The sequence below is a fragment of the Pinus tabuliformis genome, chromosome 7, assembly GCF_031772625.1.
Source record: "Pinus tabuliformis cultivar Carrire ecotype Pingquan chromosome 7, CPIR1, whole genome shotgun sequence".
NCBI classification, from domain to species: domain Eukaryota; kingdom Viridiplantae; phylum Streptophyta; class Pinopsida; order Pinales; family Pinaceae; genus Pinus; species Pinus tabuliformis.
The window spans coordinates 552,642,863-552,660,137 of record NC_142293.1 but is presented as its reverse complement, the minus strand read 5'-3'; the positions used below and the strand labels follow the sequence as shown (position 1 = coordinate 552,660,137).

The following is a 17,275-nucleotide window of genomic DNA, read 5'->3' as shown; positions in this document are numbered from 1 at the left end:
TCGTGGCCAGTCAATGCCTATATAGGCACATCGCGACAAAGGATTGTAACCACCATTCAGATTTTATTCAATAATACAAATACTTACTACATACACAGTCTACACACAATTACCTTTGCATATTGGCGTTCAGTTTGCTACAACTTGCAAAGCCATGTGGTCTCACGACTTATCAGACTTGTCGCCATGTACTCGGCCCTGGTTGAGCTAAGTGCCACTGAGTGTTTCTTCCTACTATACCATGAGATCATAGCTAATCTCAAGCTGAAACAACCACCTGAAGTACTCTTCTTGTTCACTACATTCCCTTCCCAATCTGAATATATGTAACCCTGCAACTCCACTCCACCAACTCAGATAGACCTCAAACCATACTCCATTGTACCACGAAGATACTGGAGCACATGCTTTGCTGCCACCCAATGAACCCTCCTTGACTCCACCATGAATTGGTTGAGTGTGCTCACAGAAAATCAAATATACAACCTAGTGTTGATTAGCTACATCAAGTACTATCAATTGTTTGTACAAGGTGGGATCCACCAACTCATCCTTAGAAGAACTTAGCTTCCTCAAGTTCGTGGTCATAGGTGTAGACATCGACCTGCAATCCTCCATCTTGAATCTCCTCAAAGCTTCAATTGCATACTTTCCCTACCCAAGGAAGATCTCTCATGGTTGCTACCACATCTCCAATCCCAAGAAATAACACATCAAACCAATGTCCTTCATCTCGAACTCCAAAGCAAGGTCCTCCTTGCACATCCCAATGAGCTTCCTTGACCCCGCCATGAAGAGATTGTGAACATAGAGGACCAAGATGTGCGGCTCACCCTCAACAAGTACATAGTACAAGTTTGAATTTGCCTCACTCTTGGTGAAGCCTAATCCAAGTACATACCCATCAATCCTGGAGTACCATGCATGCGGTGCCTTCTTAAGTCCATATAGGGCCTTCTTCAATCTGCATACATAGGACTCCCACCCATGCACCTCAAAGCCCTAAGGCTACTCAATATATACCTCTTCCTCAATCACCGAATTGAGGAAGCCAGTCTTCACATCCATCTCATATATCCTCCATTCCATCTATGATGGAATAGAAATGACTGCCCTGATAGATACATATCTGGAGACACGAGCAAATGTCTCACCATAGTCTACTCCCACCAATTGGGAGAACCCTCTCGCCACGAACCTCGCTCTGTACTTCTCAATACTACCATGTACTACATGCTTGATCTTGAAGATCCATCAAGAAGTTGTGAAAATTCCTCAACCGGAATCCCTACTACAGCAATTGATGATATTACTCCTATTTGTTAAATTTCTTTAAACAAATTACTTGCAGTTTCCTACGGCAAATATCATAATACATACACTGCAGCCTTCACTTAATTAAATATCATGTGGAAACAAGAGACTGAGCAAGAAAGAAAATAAAACACAATAAACACCATTATTTTTGGACAACCGTCCCTGGAAAAACACAATGCGGGAAAACTGGTATAGCAGATATGAGGGTTTACTATTATTAAGCAATAGCAAATTCTGAATACATCTCTGAATACCTCTCTGGTTATTCAGTTATAGAGAGAAATATTGGCACAAAGATTTGTGAGATTACCTCACACAATCACTGAGAAAATCCTAGCTGATCCAGACACTCGATGAAGTGCCTCTGGCAGGCCCTACGCTGCCTCTGCGCAATCCTCACGCAATCCCTACGTCAACCACTCTAGGCACTGCGCCACCCCGTTTGTTGATTAATTTGTTGCCCGGAGTCTCTTCTCTCAACCTCCTGGTCTCACACCCCAGCTCCCGGCTTCTAAAACTGGCTCTGCCAAGCAAAATCTCAGACTCTCTCTCACCCTCTGTGATGCCTTTGTGTGGCCCTACGTCGGCCTCTGCGTGAGAGTTGTTGGATCACTCTCTGCCTCTCTTTGTTGATGATTCTTCGGCTGAGAAAATCTCTCTCTCTCCAAATGCTATCCCTACCCCTCAGCTACAAGAAATCTCCTCGATCAGAACTTCCTCCTGAGAACTTCTCACTTCAGAAATTCGATCTCTTGATCTCTTGGTGTGTTTCCCAAATGACCCTCAAGCTCCCATATATAATCTTCTCGTTGACATCCAACGGCCCAAATTAAAAGCTAATCAATAGCTAGGATCATTTTAGCTTGATCTTCGTCTTCTTCTAGAAGTTACACCCACAATTAGATTAATACCCATTAATATTTTAATTTCCTAAGTTTAGACTTAGGGTCCCATTAAAACATATAAATTATTTTAATAAAATTTTCTTTGGATGGAATTTCCCAAAACGCTTGCTGGGTTAGTTGGAATGCATGTGCCCAAGCCTCCTTGCAAAATTTGAGGCCTAGAGCACATTCGATGCTACCCCAAATCAATACTCCCTCTTAACAAGGAATGTGCTCTAGCAATATACATTGTTGCACACTGCTCTAACTCTGAAGCATCGTCCTCTGCGTTGTTGATGTCTAACACGATGTACACCAACTACTGTGTTGTTGTTGTAACTGTACCACTGCTAACATTGTCACTGTCAACACTGCATCTGTACTATAGCTCCCTCTCAAGTGTTGCATCTGTGTTGCTGCTAGCACTGCCACTGCCAACTACTAGTGTATTGCAAATTGTTGCTTCTACTCCATCAGCAACGGAAAAACATCCAAAATTACTGAACTAATTGTGTTCAGCATGATACCACGTGAACGTTGAAGCCTGACTGTTGTTAGTTTCTGCAATGACCCTCTGAATATACTACATTGTTGTTGACCTCTGCTTTGTGCCATCTTCACCGCTGCCAACTCTGCTCTGCGTTGCTCAGACTCTGGCGCCCTTAGCCACTGCAACTGCCCCCCCCAACACTCCTTGCCACCATCTGACACTAGTCCATCCTGCTTCTCCTGATCTGGGCTCCCGTAGCAACGTATTGATCTGAGAGGTGGACTTCTCAAGGACCTTTCCCATCTGTAGCTCTTTCAAACTACAACTCCAAATTAGCACACCTCCCTCCTGGAGGTATCTCAGTTGTCATGGCGAACTCTTCCTCTTCGATCTTCGCGGGCGCAGGCTCCAAATCGTGTTTCTCATCCTTGTCCTTCTTCTTGAGAGGACACTGAGTAGCATAGTGACCCATCTCACCACACCTGAAACACTTGATCTTTGAGAAGTCCTTCTTACGTCTCCTTTGCTCCTGATGTCCGTTCGATGCAAGGTTGCATTATGCTCCTCCTTTGGGCATCGACCCACTGCTCTTGCTCCTTCTGTCAAGTTCAACCTTGACTTAGTCTCTCCTCAGCTCCTCTTGTTTTAGAGTTGCCCACATCTCATCCCAATTTGGCAATGTTGCTCTACCCACGATACTATGGACAAAGACATTCCAATCATCTAAGACAAAATTAAAGGCCAATCTAACCAACTCTGGATCCTGAGGTGTAAGCCCCGTAGCAAACAACTCATCACAGGTTTCCTTCATCTTTGTGAGGAATGGATCCACACGCTCCCCCTTCTGCATCTAAGCAAATCTTAGCTTCTGCTCCAAGTACATCTTCCACTACTCGGAATATCCCTGATATAACGTAGCCAAGGCATCCCACATCTCTTTAGCAGTCCCTCTGCTAGCGACATGACATACCATGTGATCCTTTACTCCATCAAGGATCATCCTCTTGGCCTTCACCATTTCTGATTTGTACTTCTTCAATGGATTTGCATCTACAGGGACAGCCACCACGTTGTCGACGTATGTCTTGAGGGCATGCTCATCTAGAAGGAATGACATTCTAGCCTTCCAGATGACGTAGTTGGATGCTCCATCCAACCTATCTTGATCCCTCAAGCCACTGGTTGCCATTTCTACCACAAATGTCGAAAATCTCCTCTCTCTTCTGTGTTGTTGCTGGGCTACCCTACGCACTCCCTGCTAGAGCTAGTAAAAATGTTGCCCCTTGCTGCTTCTCAACTATAGAGAATTCAAATTCCTTGGCTAGGAATTCTCTAAGGAAGAAATTCACTCAATGGTGCTTCTCCTCTTTCTTCTAACGATTTTTTGCCCAGCAAACTGCCTGCAGAAAAATCTGCGTCCCACCAGCTTTTCTCACACTGAGGCTTTAGCGCTGCTCCCTCTGCCCTGACAAATATTCGAACTGGGAGTCCTTCTCTTCGTCAACTCACTCGGAGAGAGACTACCTCGAAATTTCAGCCCTCCAGCTAAGAACTGCACAAACCCTTTGGGGTTTCGAACTACTGCCTCCTACAGATTTTTCGAAATCCCTCTTGTTGACCTCTACTGGTCAACTACCCATGCAGTACATCCCCATTTTCTTGGCAAAAAGGGGTAGCACCTGATCAGCATGTCCGTGCCATCCTGCCATCATCAGCAACTTGATCTTTTTGATTGTAAACCCAGTCTGCATGTATTGATTGTAAATAATCTTAGCAGACATGAGTCATGTATGTAATTTGCCTAGGTGGACCTAACTTTCTGATGATAATCTACGTCCCGGAAGGTTTTTCGTCTCACCAATCCACGGATCGGCAGAGTTTTCCTTCAAACCTGACCCCAAAGCCGGGATTGATTTTGTCATTGGAATTTTAGGAGAATCCTAGTGTGTTGATCTGCTAGTTGTGTCGCAGAACTGGGTGATTTGTGAGGGTCTATGTTAAAGGGGTTTTCTCCCTTAAGATGTAAATTGTAAAAGTCATGATGTCATGTGTCCTGAGGGTCGAAAAATGTTTTAAATCCCCTCATGAGTCTTAGGTCCTAGGTCCTAGGTGATGTTTCCGAAGGCTTAGTTCGATGATCCATTTTAAAATAAATTAAAAAATTAAAAAATGAATAAAAATAATAAAATAATAAAAAAATTAAAAAATAGAGCAAAAACCCTAACTAATAAAATAATAATATTTTTAATGAATGCATTTTTTAATAATAAATCGACGGATGAGATCAAGAGATGTCTTGATCCTCATCAACGGTCGAGATCATTTCAGCATGGATCACTCAAACTAGCCGTTGGAGGCATTTCCTTTAAGTAGGGTGCTAGGGGTCATTTCAGGGGAATCTGATCTGTGAGTCTGTACTGAAAAAGCTCTCTTGTAATCTGATTTTCTGGTTAATAAAGAAGACTTTGGGGTCCAAATCTGGCCGGTGTTACTCTCTGGAATTGCTGTGAGATGTTTATTTTTCTGCATATTTCAGTTTTCAGCCGTTAATAATAGCTTGTTTTCAGAGTATTGTGAGTACAGGTATCTTGCTCACTTGCTAGGGTTTGAATGTTGTAGGGTTTCTGGAATAATGGCAGGTATCTCCATTATTTCCTGAGATCTAGCAGCATTCTCTCTCTCTTTGCTGATGGTTGCTTGAGATGTGCAGGAAAACCTTTCTGAAGGAAATTGTGGTCGTTTGGGGAAGTTCTAGGCTGAACCAGCCGACTCCCATAGGCTTTTCTTTGCAGAGCCCAGCTGATTTTGCCCCGAGTCAATCATTTAAAGTTTATTTCGTATTTTGCATGAGAGATTTTCTTGCTGTTCACAGCAGAATTCAAGTTTTTCTGATATTTCGAAAATATTACTGCTGTTATAGCTAAATCTGGCATTTCAGGGGCCACAATCTGTAAATTATTCGGCTGTCTTAGGGTTTCAATTTTTTCTGTTCTAGGGTTTCATATTTTTGTTCAATTTTCATTAGGGTTTTCAGTTTTGGGTCTGAGGCATATTTCATCAGGGTCTTGTTTCCATGCAATTGCAGGGACAAATTTATTGGCAGATCAAGTTTGGTTACGATAGTGCTGTCTCCAAAAGCATTTGTCTCAGCCAGAACTCCTGTTGCAGATACCTGCTTACTTCTGGGGCAGTTTCATATTTCTTGATTGGCAGTTTAAAATGATTATCATACGCCGAAACTCTGGTTTCTAACTTAGCTAAAACCATTTTTGTGTAGAAGATGAGATACCTGCAAACAGTTTTATACACGCCGCCGCCATCTCGTATACACCGAGCATTCAACAAATGGCTTAAAATATGAGGATACAGCAATTAAAGTGAAAGCGGTTTTTCTCAAAATCCATAGCATATGGTAAGAAAATCGTGGTTTCTCTTTGCCGTCGAAAACCCCGCGCCAGATTTGCATGGAAACAAGGTATCAACCCTCAGGCAAGCATTAAACAAATCCGCATTCAGTTATCTGTCGAAGACATCAGGCAGAATCCACGCAGATCATCACTTGTCGCAGGGGTTAAGTACTGTGGGCGTCTTGCGTTGGTCCAGTATATAACTCCCCGCTGCGCAGAATCGATTCAACAGATCATGTGTCGAGTTCTCCGTGTCCACCGTCGAAGATTTGCAGCCAAGTCAGTATCACGCGCCTCAGGTAACAAATATGAATCGTTTTTTACTGCTGCTGAGAGGTATCGTAATGCCCAGGCAAATCGATTTTAGTTTATGGTCATGTATATCACTGCGTATTTGTTTTGTTTGATTTACGTTCATGTTGGCGTAGGGTTTTCAGGCATAGCTCCTCGTTGGTTTCATTTATTTACTTTAGCTCTTAGTCACAGGTTAATGCGTTTTGATTTAAATGTTATTTATTTTAAAATTTCGATTTTAAATTTTGTTAGTTTTGTATTTGAAGTAGATTTTAACTTATATTAGTTTAGTTTAGGTTTTGTTGTATTTAGATTTTAAGTTAGTCTTTTAAATTTGGCTTTTTTTAAAATATGAAAAATAAAAAAATATATTTTTTTAGTTTTATTTTTTTAAATGTTAGATTTTAGTTTTAGAATAGATTTTAATTTTTTTAGATTTTAAATTTTCATTTTTTGATATTGAAAAATTAAAAAATTAAATAAAAAAAAAAAAAAAAAAAAAAATTTAAAAATTTAAAAATTTTTGAAAAAATATTAAAATTTTGTGGAAAATTATTTTGCCAGTTTCAGTTGCTTTCGCGATATATCTTTCATGCTGAGATCTGAAATTTTCATGTCGAAACACGAAATATGATATCTGGTTAATAATTCATGATTCTCGCTTTCATCTTTTTTCAAAAATTTTCTGTTGCTGGATATCGTTTTGGTCTTTTCAAGAGCATTGTGATTTAGCTGATGACAAATGATTGTTGTTCACGATTCATGTTTCTATATCATCTAACAAGTAATCATCTTAACCATAATCTCTTAAGGCACTGGTCTGCTAAGTAAATCAAATCTTTTAGGTGCTTATCTTAATCGTGTCTCGTGTCTCCCAACCAACTGGTCGACAGTTGGTCTCATCATCTCACAGGGACTACCCCCCTTAGCCGCGGGAGACAGGCTTAAACGGAGGGATCGGGGATCAGAGTGACAGCCCCCGGTCTGAGGGTTGTCGTGTCAATCCGCGAGACAACATTTTTTGGCACCGTTGCCGGGGACACTTTGTTCTCGGTGTTTCAAACGACAATCATTCATCTTCTCATCTTTCTCATCTCTCAGTTGAGCTGGCAGATTCAATATTTTGGCATCTTTTCATCACATATCAGCAGCGCCTCTTGGGTTTGTTTCCTGTTTGGGTGGCGACTCCACTTTCTCATTTTTCCCAGACAAGAAGCTTTCCTCATATCTGCTTGTGGTTACTTTTTGGATCCTAGAATCAGATTCATTGTTCAAGTGGCGACTCCACTTCTTTCATCTCTTAATTTTCTTGAGCAGAAATCTCTTTCTATCATCCATTTGATCCCTTATTGTTCATCATGGATTATTCATGTAAACCATGTCATTTTACTGATAATCTCCACGATCTTCCGAAAGAGGCCGTTGGTAAATTATTCAAGTTCTCGGGTGATGATTCGGTCGCTGTTGAAAAGCATTTGAACATGTTTACTTGTGTAATGATCTTATATTGTAGATTTCCTCAATATAATCATGAAGATTTCAAGATGCGTCTATTTGTCCATTCTTTAGAGGGTGATGCCTTGAATTGGTTTAATAATTTTCCTAATGATTTTTTCACTTCTTTACAAGACATTGTCAATGCTTTTAAAGATAGATATGATAGTCCAAACAGCTTGCCTTCTGCCCCTAAAATTGTGCAACAGAAAGAAAGAGTTCAAGATCAAAATGTGTCATCAACCGGAACTATTGCAGATCAAGTTCATGATAGTGAAAAATCAGGGATAAATGACAATGAAAAGGAAGAGCAAAAGCAAATAATACAAGATTTAATGATGCTGGTGAAAAATATGGAAAGCAACCAAACTAATCTTATCAATGATGTTAAAACTTTACGCACCCATCTGGAAAAACGTAATAAGGAGATTGAGGTCACGCAAAATCAGCATGCTAAGGAAATTGAGGCCATGAAAACTAAATATGAAACAGAAATTGGAAACATGCAAGCGAATCACGAAGAAGAAATAAATTCCATGCAGCATTGCTTGATGAACATAAAGGAAGAAAATGTTAAAGTAATAAAAGACATGGAAGAACATCATGCCAGACAAATCAGTGCTATAAAGGTTGAACACTCTAGACAGATGGATGCCATTAGAATACAGGTTCAAAAGTTTCAGCAATTGGAAAATGAAAGAAACCAGATAACATCAATAGATCAGGAGCCTTCTCATTTGTTGCAACAAGCTCCATCTTATTATGAGGAGGTTATTAGTTCAGTTGAAAGATGGTTGATTGAAGATGGACTTAAGAATGATAAAGATCAGATGCGGGCTAAAGAGAGACATATCACGCATAATTCATCTGATAGTTTCGAGACAGAAAGTTCCAGCTCATCAGTAATTCATCCTGCCAGAAAAAAAAAGCGCAAGAGGAAGAAAATGAGAAGAAGATTTGACGCATCAGACGGCCGCGAGCTGCTTGATTTTCGGATAGGAAAAAGTCCTACCATATGCAAAATTGGACATGGCACATCCGACAAGCAGCCGACAGATTTGCCTGAGAGCAGGAAAATGCTCAGTATGCACTATATTGAACACATCTGATGCCGTGGGGCATTTTTTGTATTGTATTTCTAACTCTACTCCTCGTCTTTTCAGCGTTTCATTTCTGTTTTAGGATTAGATTTACTTTTCATGTTATTAGATAGTTAATAAATGAAGAGCTTTTATGTGCTTAATGTATATGCTGATTTTTTGGATGGACGCTACTTATTTTTGTGTTGTATGGATGCAGATTCTGGATTCTCACATTCCTGCAAGCAGCAACGTGTCCCCAAGTAGAGCCAGATGTTGACCTCTACTGGTCAACTACCCATGCAGTACATCCCCCTTTTCTTGGCAAAAAGGGGCAGCACCTGATCAGCATGTCCGTGCCATCCTGCCATCATCAGCAACTTGATCTTTTTGATTGTAAACCCAGTCTGCATGTATTGATTGTAAATAATCTTAGCAGACATGAGTCATGTATGTAATTTGCCTAGGTGGACCTAACTTTCTGATGATAATCTACGTCCCGGAAGGTTTTTCGTCTCACCGATCCACGGATCGGCAGAGTTTTCCTTCAAACCTGACCCCAAAGCCGGGATTGATTTTGTCATTGGAATTTTAGGAGAATCCTAGTGTGTTGATCTACTAGATTATAGTTGTGTCGCAGAACTGGGTGATTTGTGAGGGTCTATGTTAAAGGGGTTTTCTCCCTTAAGATGTAAATTGTAAAAGTCATGATGTAATGTGTCCTGAGGGTCGAAAAATGTTTTAAATCCCCTCATGAGTCTTAGGTCCTAGGTCCTAGGTGATGTTTCTGAAGGCTTAGTTCGATGATCCATTTTAAAATAAATTAAAAAATTAAAAAATGAATAAAAATAATAAAAAAATTAAAAAATTAAAAAATAGAGCAAAAACCCTAACTAATAAAATAATAATATTTTTAATGAATGCATTTTTTAATAATAAATCGACGGATGAGATCAAGAGACGTCTTGATCCTCATCAACGGTCGAGATCATTTCAGCATGGATCACTCGAACTAGCCGTTGGAGACATTTCCTTTAAGTAGGGTGCTAGGGGTCATTTTCAGAGGAATCTGATCTGTGAGTCTGTACTGAAAAAGCTCTTTTGTAATCTGATTTTCTGGTTAATAAAGAAGACTTTGGGGTCCAAATCTGGCCGGTGTTACTCTCTGGAATTGCTGTGAGATGTTTATTTTTCTGCATATTTCAGTTTTCAGCCGTTAATAATAGCTTGTTTTCAGAGTATTGTGAGTATAGGTATCTTGCTCACTTGCTAGGGTTTGAATGTTGTAGGGTTTCTGGAATAATGGCAGGTATCTCCATTATTTCCTGAGATCTAGCAGCATTCTCTCTCTCTTTGCTGATGGTTGCTTGAGATGTGCAGGAAAACCTTTCTGAAGGAAATTGTGGGCGTTTGGGGAAGTTCTAGGCTGAACCAGCCGACTCCCACATGCTTTTCTTTGCAGAGCCCAGCTGATTTTGCCTCGGGTCAATCATTTAAAGTTTATTTCGTATTTTGCATGAGAGATTTTCTTGCTGTTCACAGCAGAATTCAAGTTTTTCTGATATTTCGAAAATATTACTGCTGTTATAGCTAAATCTGGCATTTCAAGGGCCACAATCTGTAAATTATTGGGCTGTCTTAGGGTTTCAATTTTTTCTGTTCTAGGGTTTCATATTTTTGTTCAATTTTCATTAGGGTTTTCAGTTTTGGGTCTGAGGCATATTTCATCAGGGTCTTGTTTCCATGCAATTGCAGGGACAAATTTATTGGCAGATCAAGTTTGGTTACGATAGTGCTGTCTCCAAAAGCATTTGTCTCAGCCAGAACTCTTGTTGCAGATACCTGCTTACTTCTGGGGCAGTTTCATATTTCTTGATTGGCAGTTTAAAATGATTATCATATGCCGAAACTCTGGTTTCTGACTTAGCTAAAACCATTTTTGTGTAGAAGATGAGATACCTGCAAACAGTTTTATACACGCCGCCGCCATCCCGTATACACCGAGCATTCAACAAATGGCTTAAAATATGAGGATACAGCAGTTAAAGTGAAAGCGGTTTTTCTCAAAATCCATAGCACATGGTAAGAAAAATCGTGTTTTCTATTTGCCGTCGAAAACCCCGCGCCAGATTTGCATCAACCCTCAGGAAAGCATTCAACAAATCCGCATTCAGTTATCTGTCGAAGACATCAGGCAGAATCCACACAGATCATCACTTGTCGCAGGGGTTAAGTATTGTGGGCGTCTTGCGTTGGTCCAGTATATAACTCCCCGCTGCGCAGAATCGATTCAACAGATCATGTGTCGAGTTCTCCGTGTCCACCATCGAAGATTTGCAGCCAAGTCAGTATCACGCGCCTCAGGTAACAAATATGAATCGTTTTTGACTGCTGCTGAGAGGTATCGTAATGCCCAGGCAAATCGATTTTAGTTTATGGTCATGTATATCACTGCGTATTTGTTTTGTTTGATTTACGTTCATGTTAGCGTAGGGTTTTCAGGCATAGCTCCTCGTTGGTTTCATTTATTTACTTTAGCTCTTAGTCACAGGTTAATGCGTTTTGATTTAAATGTTATTTATTTTAAAATTTCGATTTTAAATTTTGTTAGTTTTGTATTTGAAGTAGATTTTAACTTATATTAGTTTAGTTTAGGTTTTGTTGTATTTAGATTTTAAGTTAGTCTTTTAAATTTGGCTTTTTTTAAAATATGAAAAATAAAAAAATATATTTTTTTAGTTTTATTTTTTTAAATGTTAGATTTTAGTTTTAGAATAGATTTTAAATTTTCATTTTTTGATATTGAAAAATTAATAAAAAAAAAAAAAAAAAAAAAGATTTAAAAAAATTTGAAAAAATATTAAAATTTTGTGGAAAATTATTTTGCCAGTTTCAGTTGCTTTCGCGATATATCTTTCATGCTGAGATCTGAAATTTTCAAGTCGAAACACGAAATATGATATCTGGTTAATAATTCATGATTCTCGCTTTCATCTTTTTTCAAAAATTTTCTATTGCTGGATATCGTTTTGGTCTTTTCAAGAGCATTGTGATTTAGCTGAAGACAAATGATTGTTGTTCACGATTCATGTTTCTATATCATCTAACAAGTAATCATCTTAACCATAATCTCTTAAGGCACTGGTCTGCTAAGTAAATCAAATCTTTTAGGTGCTTATCTTGATCGTGTCTCGTGTCTCCCAACCAACTGGTCGAAAGTTGGTCTCATCATCTCACAGGGACTACCCCCCTTAGCCGCGGGAGACAGGCTTAAACGGAGGGATCGGGGATCAGAGTGACAGCCCCCGGTCTGAGGGTTGTCGTGTCAATCCGCGCGACAACACCTCTTTTGCTCAGCGCTGGATCTACCAGCTTTGCTCTTCTTGCTTCACCTGCAGCTCTGACACAATGTGAAAATTCCTCAACCAGAATCCCTACTGCAGCAACTGATGATACTACTCCTATTTGTTAAATTCCTTTAAATAAATTACTTGCAGTTTCCTCTGGCAAATATCATAATACGTACACTGTAGCCTTCACTTAATTAAATATTATGCAGAAAAAAGAGACTGAGCAAGAAAGAAAACACAACACAATAGACACTCTTATTTTTGGACAATCATCCCCAAAAAAACCCAATGCCGGAAAACCGATGCAGCAGATCTAAGGGTTTATTATTATTAAGCAGTAGCAAATTCAGAATACATCTCTGAATACCTCTCGGGTACTTTAGTTACAAAGAGAAATACTGACAGAAAGATTTGTGAGATTACCTCACACAATCACTAAGAAAATCTTGGCTGATCCGGACACTGGATGAAGTGCCTCTGGCAGGCCCTACGCTGCCTCTCCACAGTCCTCATGCAATCCCTGCATCAACCTCTCTAGGCACTTCGTCACCTAGTTTGTTGATCGATTTGTTGCCCGAAGTCTATGCTCTCAGCTTCCCGGTCTCACACCCCGGCTCCTGACTTCTGAAACTAACTCTGCCAGCAAAATCTCAGACTCTCTTTCACCCGCTGCGATGCCTCTGTGTGGCCCTTCGTGGCCCTACGTCAGCCTCTACGTGAGAGTTGTTGGATCACTCTCTGCCTCTCTCTGTTGATGATTCTTCGGCTAAGAAAATCTCTCTCTCTAGATGCTATCCCTGCCCCTCAGCTGCAAGGAATCTCCTCGATCAAAACTTCCTCCTGAGAACTTCTCATTTTAGAAATTCGATCTCATGATCTCTTGGTGTGTTTCCCAAATGACCCTCAAGCTCCCTTGAATAATCTTCTCGTTGACATTCAACGGCCTAGATTAAAAGCTAATCAATGGCTAAGATCATTTTAGCTTGATTCTCGTCTTCTTTTAGAAGTTACACCCACAATTAGATTAATACCCATTGATATTTTTAATTTCCTGAGTTTAGACTTAGGGTCCCATTAAAAAATATTAATTATTTTAATAAAATTGTCTCTGGGTGGAATTTCCCAAAACGCTTTCTAAGTTCTTTGAACTACATGTGCCCAAGCCTCCCTGGAAAATTTGAGGCCTAGAGCACATGCGATGCTACCCCAAATCAACAGAAGTGACCATTGCCTTCCCTTCAGGCCTTAGTACTATCTCCCACACATTATTCCTCATGATGGAACTATACTCTTCCACCATGGCATCCCTTCAAACTTGTTGGTCTACTACCTCCTCAAAGGTAGAAAGCTCGAACTCACTAATGTTGCTCATCAAGGCCAAATAATTGGAAATTTTGGTTGGTGATCTGCTCTCCCAAAAACCCCTACTAGGAGACCACATATTCCTCATTATCTCTCAATGTCAATTGAATCCATCTCGACCTCCTCTCGCTCGAAGGAACTTTTGGCTACTGCTCTTGATCAAAAGCTTGTGTCCCTGTTTTTGGTGCTGCTAGTCGCTCCTCAGCCTTTAAAGCCTCTCACTCTCAATCCTCTGCCACTACCAAATCTATCCCATGTGACATCCTAAAGTTTCTACCCTCCTAAATCCGACATCCCTCCTAACCATCTTTCTCTGTCCCAGAATGTAGACCCTGTACGTCTTTGAAGTCTCACTATATCCAACAAAAAAGCCCCTCGTTGATGGGGGCTCCAATTTAGTCCTCTTCTCTAAAGAAACGTGGACATACACTAGATTTCCAAATATACAAACGTGCCTCACCTTTGATCTCACTTCTGTAAAAGCCTCCTCAGGAGTCATGCCCTCCACTGCCCTATGAGGACTCCTATTTTGCAAGTATATAGTCATATTACATGCCTCCGCCCATATGTACATAGGCATATCCTGATCATGGATCACGGCCTTGGCTGCTCTGACTATGCTCCTGTTCTTCCTCTCTGCCACTCCATTTCGTTGCAGATTGTAGCGCATTTTCATCTCTTTCTCGATTCTTGTGGGGAGGAAACCTGCCTATCCTTTAACTGTAAGATGATGGCTCTACAACTCCTCAAAAAGCCATTCGTGTAGAACTATAGCTTAAAACATGGACAATGTATGACTCACCATGATAGTTTGATGATTGTTTGGATCAGAACTACTCCTTGATTTGTGGATTGGATGGATAATGTATCTGGTCCAAGAGGGGGGAAAGCCTAATCATATCACATGATTAAATAAATAAGCAACATTGGAATCAAGGGAATGCAGCCAAGGGAGACGTGGGTGGCAGATTGTCCAGGAATATCGTAAAAGGAGTTGGTGTGGGAGAACATGGTCTGGTGGTCAAGGTCAAGCAAAATAAATAATAGACGAAATGTATTGGTGCAAAAGCCTCCAGGGCATGGATGTTCGTCACTGGTGGATTCCAGCATTTTTATTATTCATTTCCTTTGTCATATTACAACATAAAAATAAAAGCTAATTTCCTTGAAGACGTTCAAAGAAATGAAATTTGCTGCACAAGGATGGCAAATAATTTTCAATTTTTAAACAACATAAGAAACACACAATGGAACATATAGGCAGTTAACTGTATCAAGTCATCTTCCTTGATTAAAAAAAAACAGCATAATAAAACATGAAAGCAAATATAATAGCAAAAAAAAAAATATCAGTTTAACTCATAAAGGAACATTTCATACCTCCATAGAAAAATTATCAATTCTGTATGGCATAAAACCAGTATCATCATCAGAAAGGAGAATCAGATAAGTCCCAAGACTCCCATCTGAATTATCAACACTTTTCACATCTCCAACTGCTGCACTAGCATTCTGCACTTCAACACGTACCATCTGTAATGCACCAGTCACATAGTTACGCAGTTTCACCAGAGTATCTCCTAACTGATCAGGGTGGAAGCTACCAGACCAATCCCATCCAGGTTCATCAAATCGGACACATACAAGAAATTCCCTGCCACAATAGAAAGTAGAAAGAAAGGAGCATTCAGAGTTGAAGATGTAAAAAATAAAGCCATTAGAGAAAGGTTTAAACACTTCAAATCAGAATACTACAAGACCAGCTATCCAATAGTTCGCAAAATAGCAACTCGCTTCTCCAAAAGCAATCAGACAACAATACAGATTCAATAGAGAGGATATCTTAATGAAGTATCAGAGATGGTTAATTTTCTTCTGCATAAACATGTAGACATAAGTGTCTCTCCAAAGCCTCACAATAGAAGATTAACAAATTCACTGTACAAACTGGTAAAACAATTTTTCCACCTGTCCTTGTTTAATTTAAAGTGTAAATACAAAAATATGAAACATGTAACTTAAAATTTAGATATAGGTAACTTACCTTGTCATTGCTAAAAAGACATCAGCTGTCTGAAAGCTTGTGTAAGCAGCATTAAAAAATGTATTATACATGGAAATTGAGGCAAAAGTAAAATCTGTAGAGCAGGTTATCTAAAAAAAATTAAGCTTAAACAATCATATTGTCAGATCCTGCCAAGAGTGTAAGCATCTAGGTAGTTTCAGTGAGAGGCCAACCCTCTCCAGACCTTGTTTCATGGAAAGAACATCTCATAGTACACCCAAATAATAAATCATAGAAAACCAAGTCATTAAGAAGCAGAACGGGGCCCTTTCTAACCTTCTTTATACTAGTAGGAAGATACTCATCAATAGTGATATATTCTTCTTACATCCTCCACCAGTCCTAAAAGATGACAATTTTTTTCACTTCCTTTACTTCTTTCATGAACAGTATTTTGAAACTAAATCACCATGCCAAATTATGGAATATCTTCTTGCCATTAAGCTGATGATGTTGGCCTTTTGGGTTAGCCCTAGGAGAAAAAATTTATCCTATGATGCAATTTTCCAGCCAACAGCCTCACCATGATCCATAGTAGTCTCAGATGCCTCATGCCCACTATTATATCAGTTTGTCCACTTGACTAGCTTACTCATCCGATCAAGGTGGGGACATCAATTCTGAAGTACATTTACCATTTTTGCATGCAAGTGCTTTCATTTAATGTCTTTGACATTCTAGTATGGATCATGGGTTAAAATTGAATGATAGATCATGATGGTTGAGATGTATACTCATTCCTTCATGTCACCTTGGTGATTATCATTTGCTTCTAGCCCAAAGTGACCTTCCTTAGGGTTTTTCTTTCACTATCTAGGAGGGGAACAAATAGGAAGCTCTGAATGTAGTAGTGTTCCATGAAACTTATATTTAACACTTCTCATCATTCCCTTATTCATTCTCCCATCTTTTTATTGGTCATACAGGTTCCCTATGTACCTCATCCTATCAAAAGAATAAACTTGAAATGCCTGATGTTGATGTAACTATAAGAAAAGAAAAAGCATAAGCCAAAAGTCAAATGAAAAAAATGGCAATTAATGCAAAGCAAATAAAAAGCCAAATAACATCTTGAGCTCTATGTAATGAACTAAATATTCATAACTATATATAGGGTTAAATTAAATAATAAAATATTAAAATATTAATAAATTAATAACTTAGACAAAAATCAAGCTACTTAATTAAGTTTGAAGAGGCAGTAGTCAAAAGACATGCCTCTCTGTGTTGCATGGCTAGTCAACTCCTATATAAGGAGAACGCCATGGCCATGTAAAAATATTCATTCATTCATTATTTTATAAAGCATTTAATACATACATAAATTATGTTGTGTTTCAAGTTATTGAAATCTAAGTAATTGAGCATACGAAAAATCCTGTACCAGTGGTATTAGAGCCATTCCTATCAAGCCAGCACCACACCTCCCCGTGGGTCGCCGGCCCTGTGGGCCCTCCACATTTAATCGAGTTGTCGCTGCCATCTGCTACAAACCTCCATCCCTGTCGACTCCCACCTACTGCCTACATTCCC

General features: G+C 39.5%; 1 protein-coding gene across 1 annotated transcript in view; it reads right to left on the bottom strand.

The window, feature by feature from the left end:
• Positions 1 to 17,275, bottom strand: part of LOC149248565 (uncharacterized) — a 392,334-nt gene that overhangs the window by 162,709 nt on the left and 212,350 nt on the right. The window contains exon 27 of the mRNA XM_089450455.1: positions 15,058 to 15,331. Coding sequence (XP_089306581.1) covers positions 15,058 to 15,331 — 274 coding nt within the window. The remainder of the gene's footprint in view (positions 1 to 15,057; positions 15,332 to 17,275) is intronic.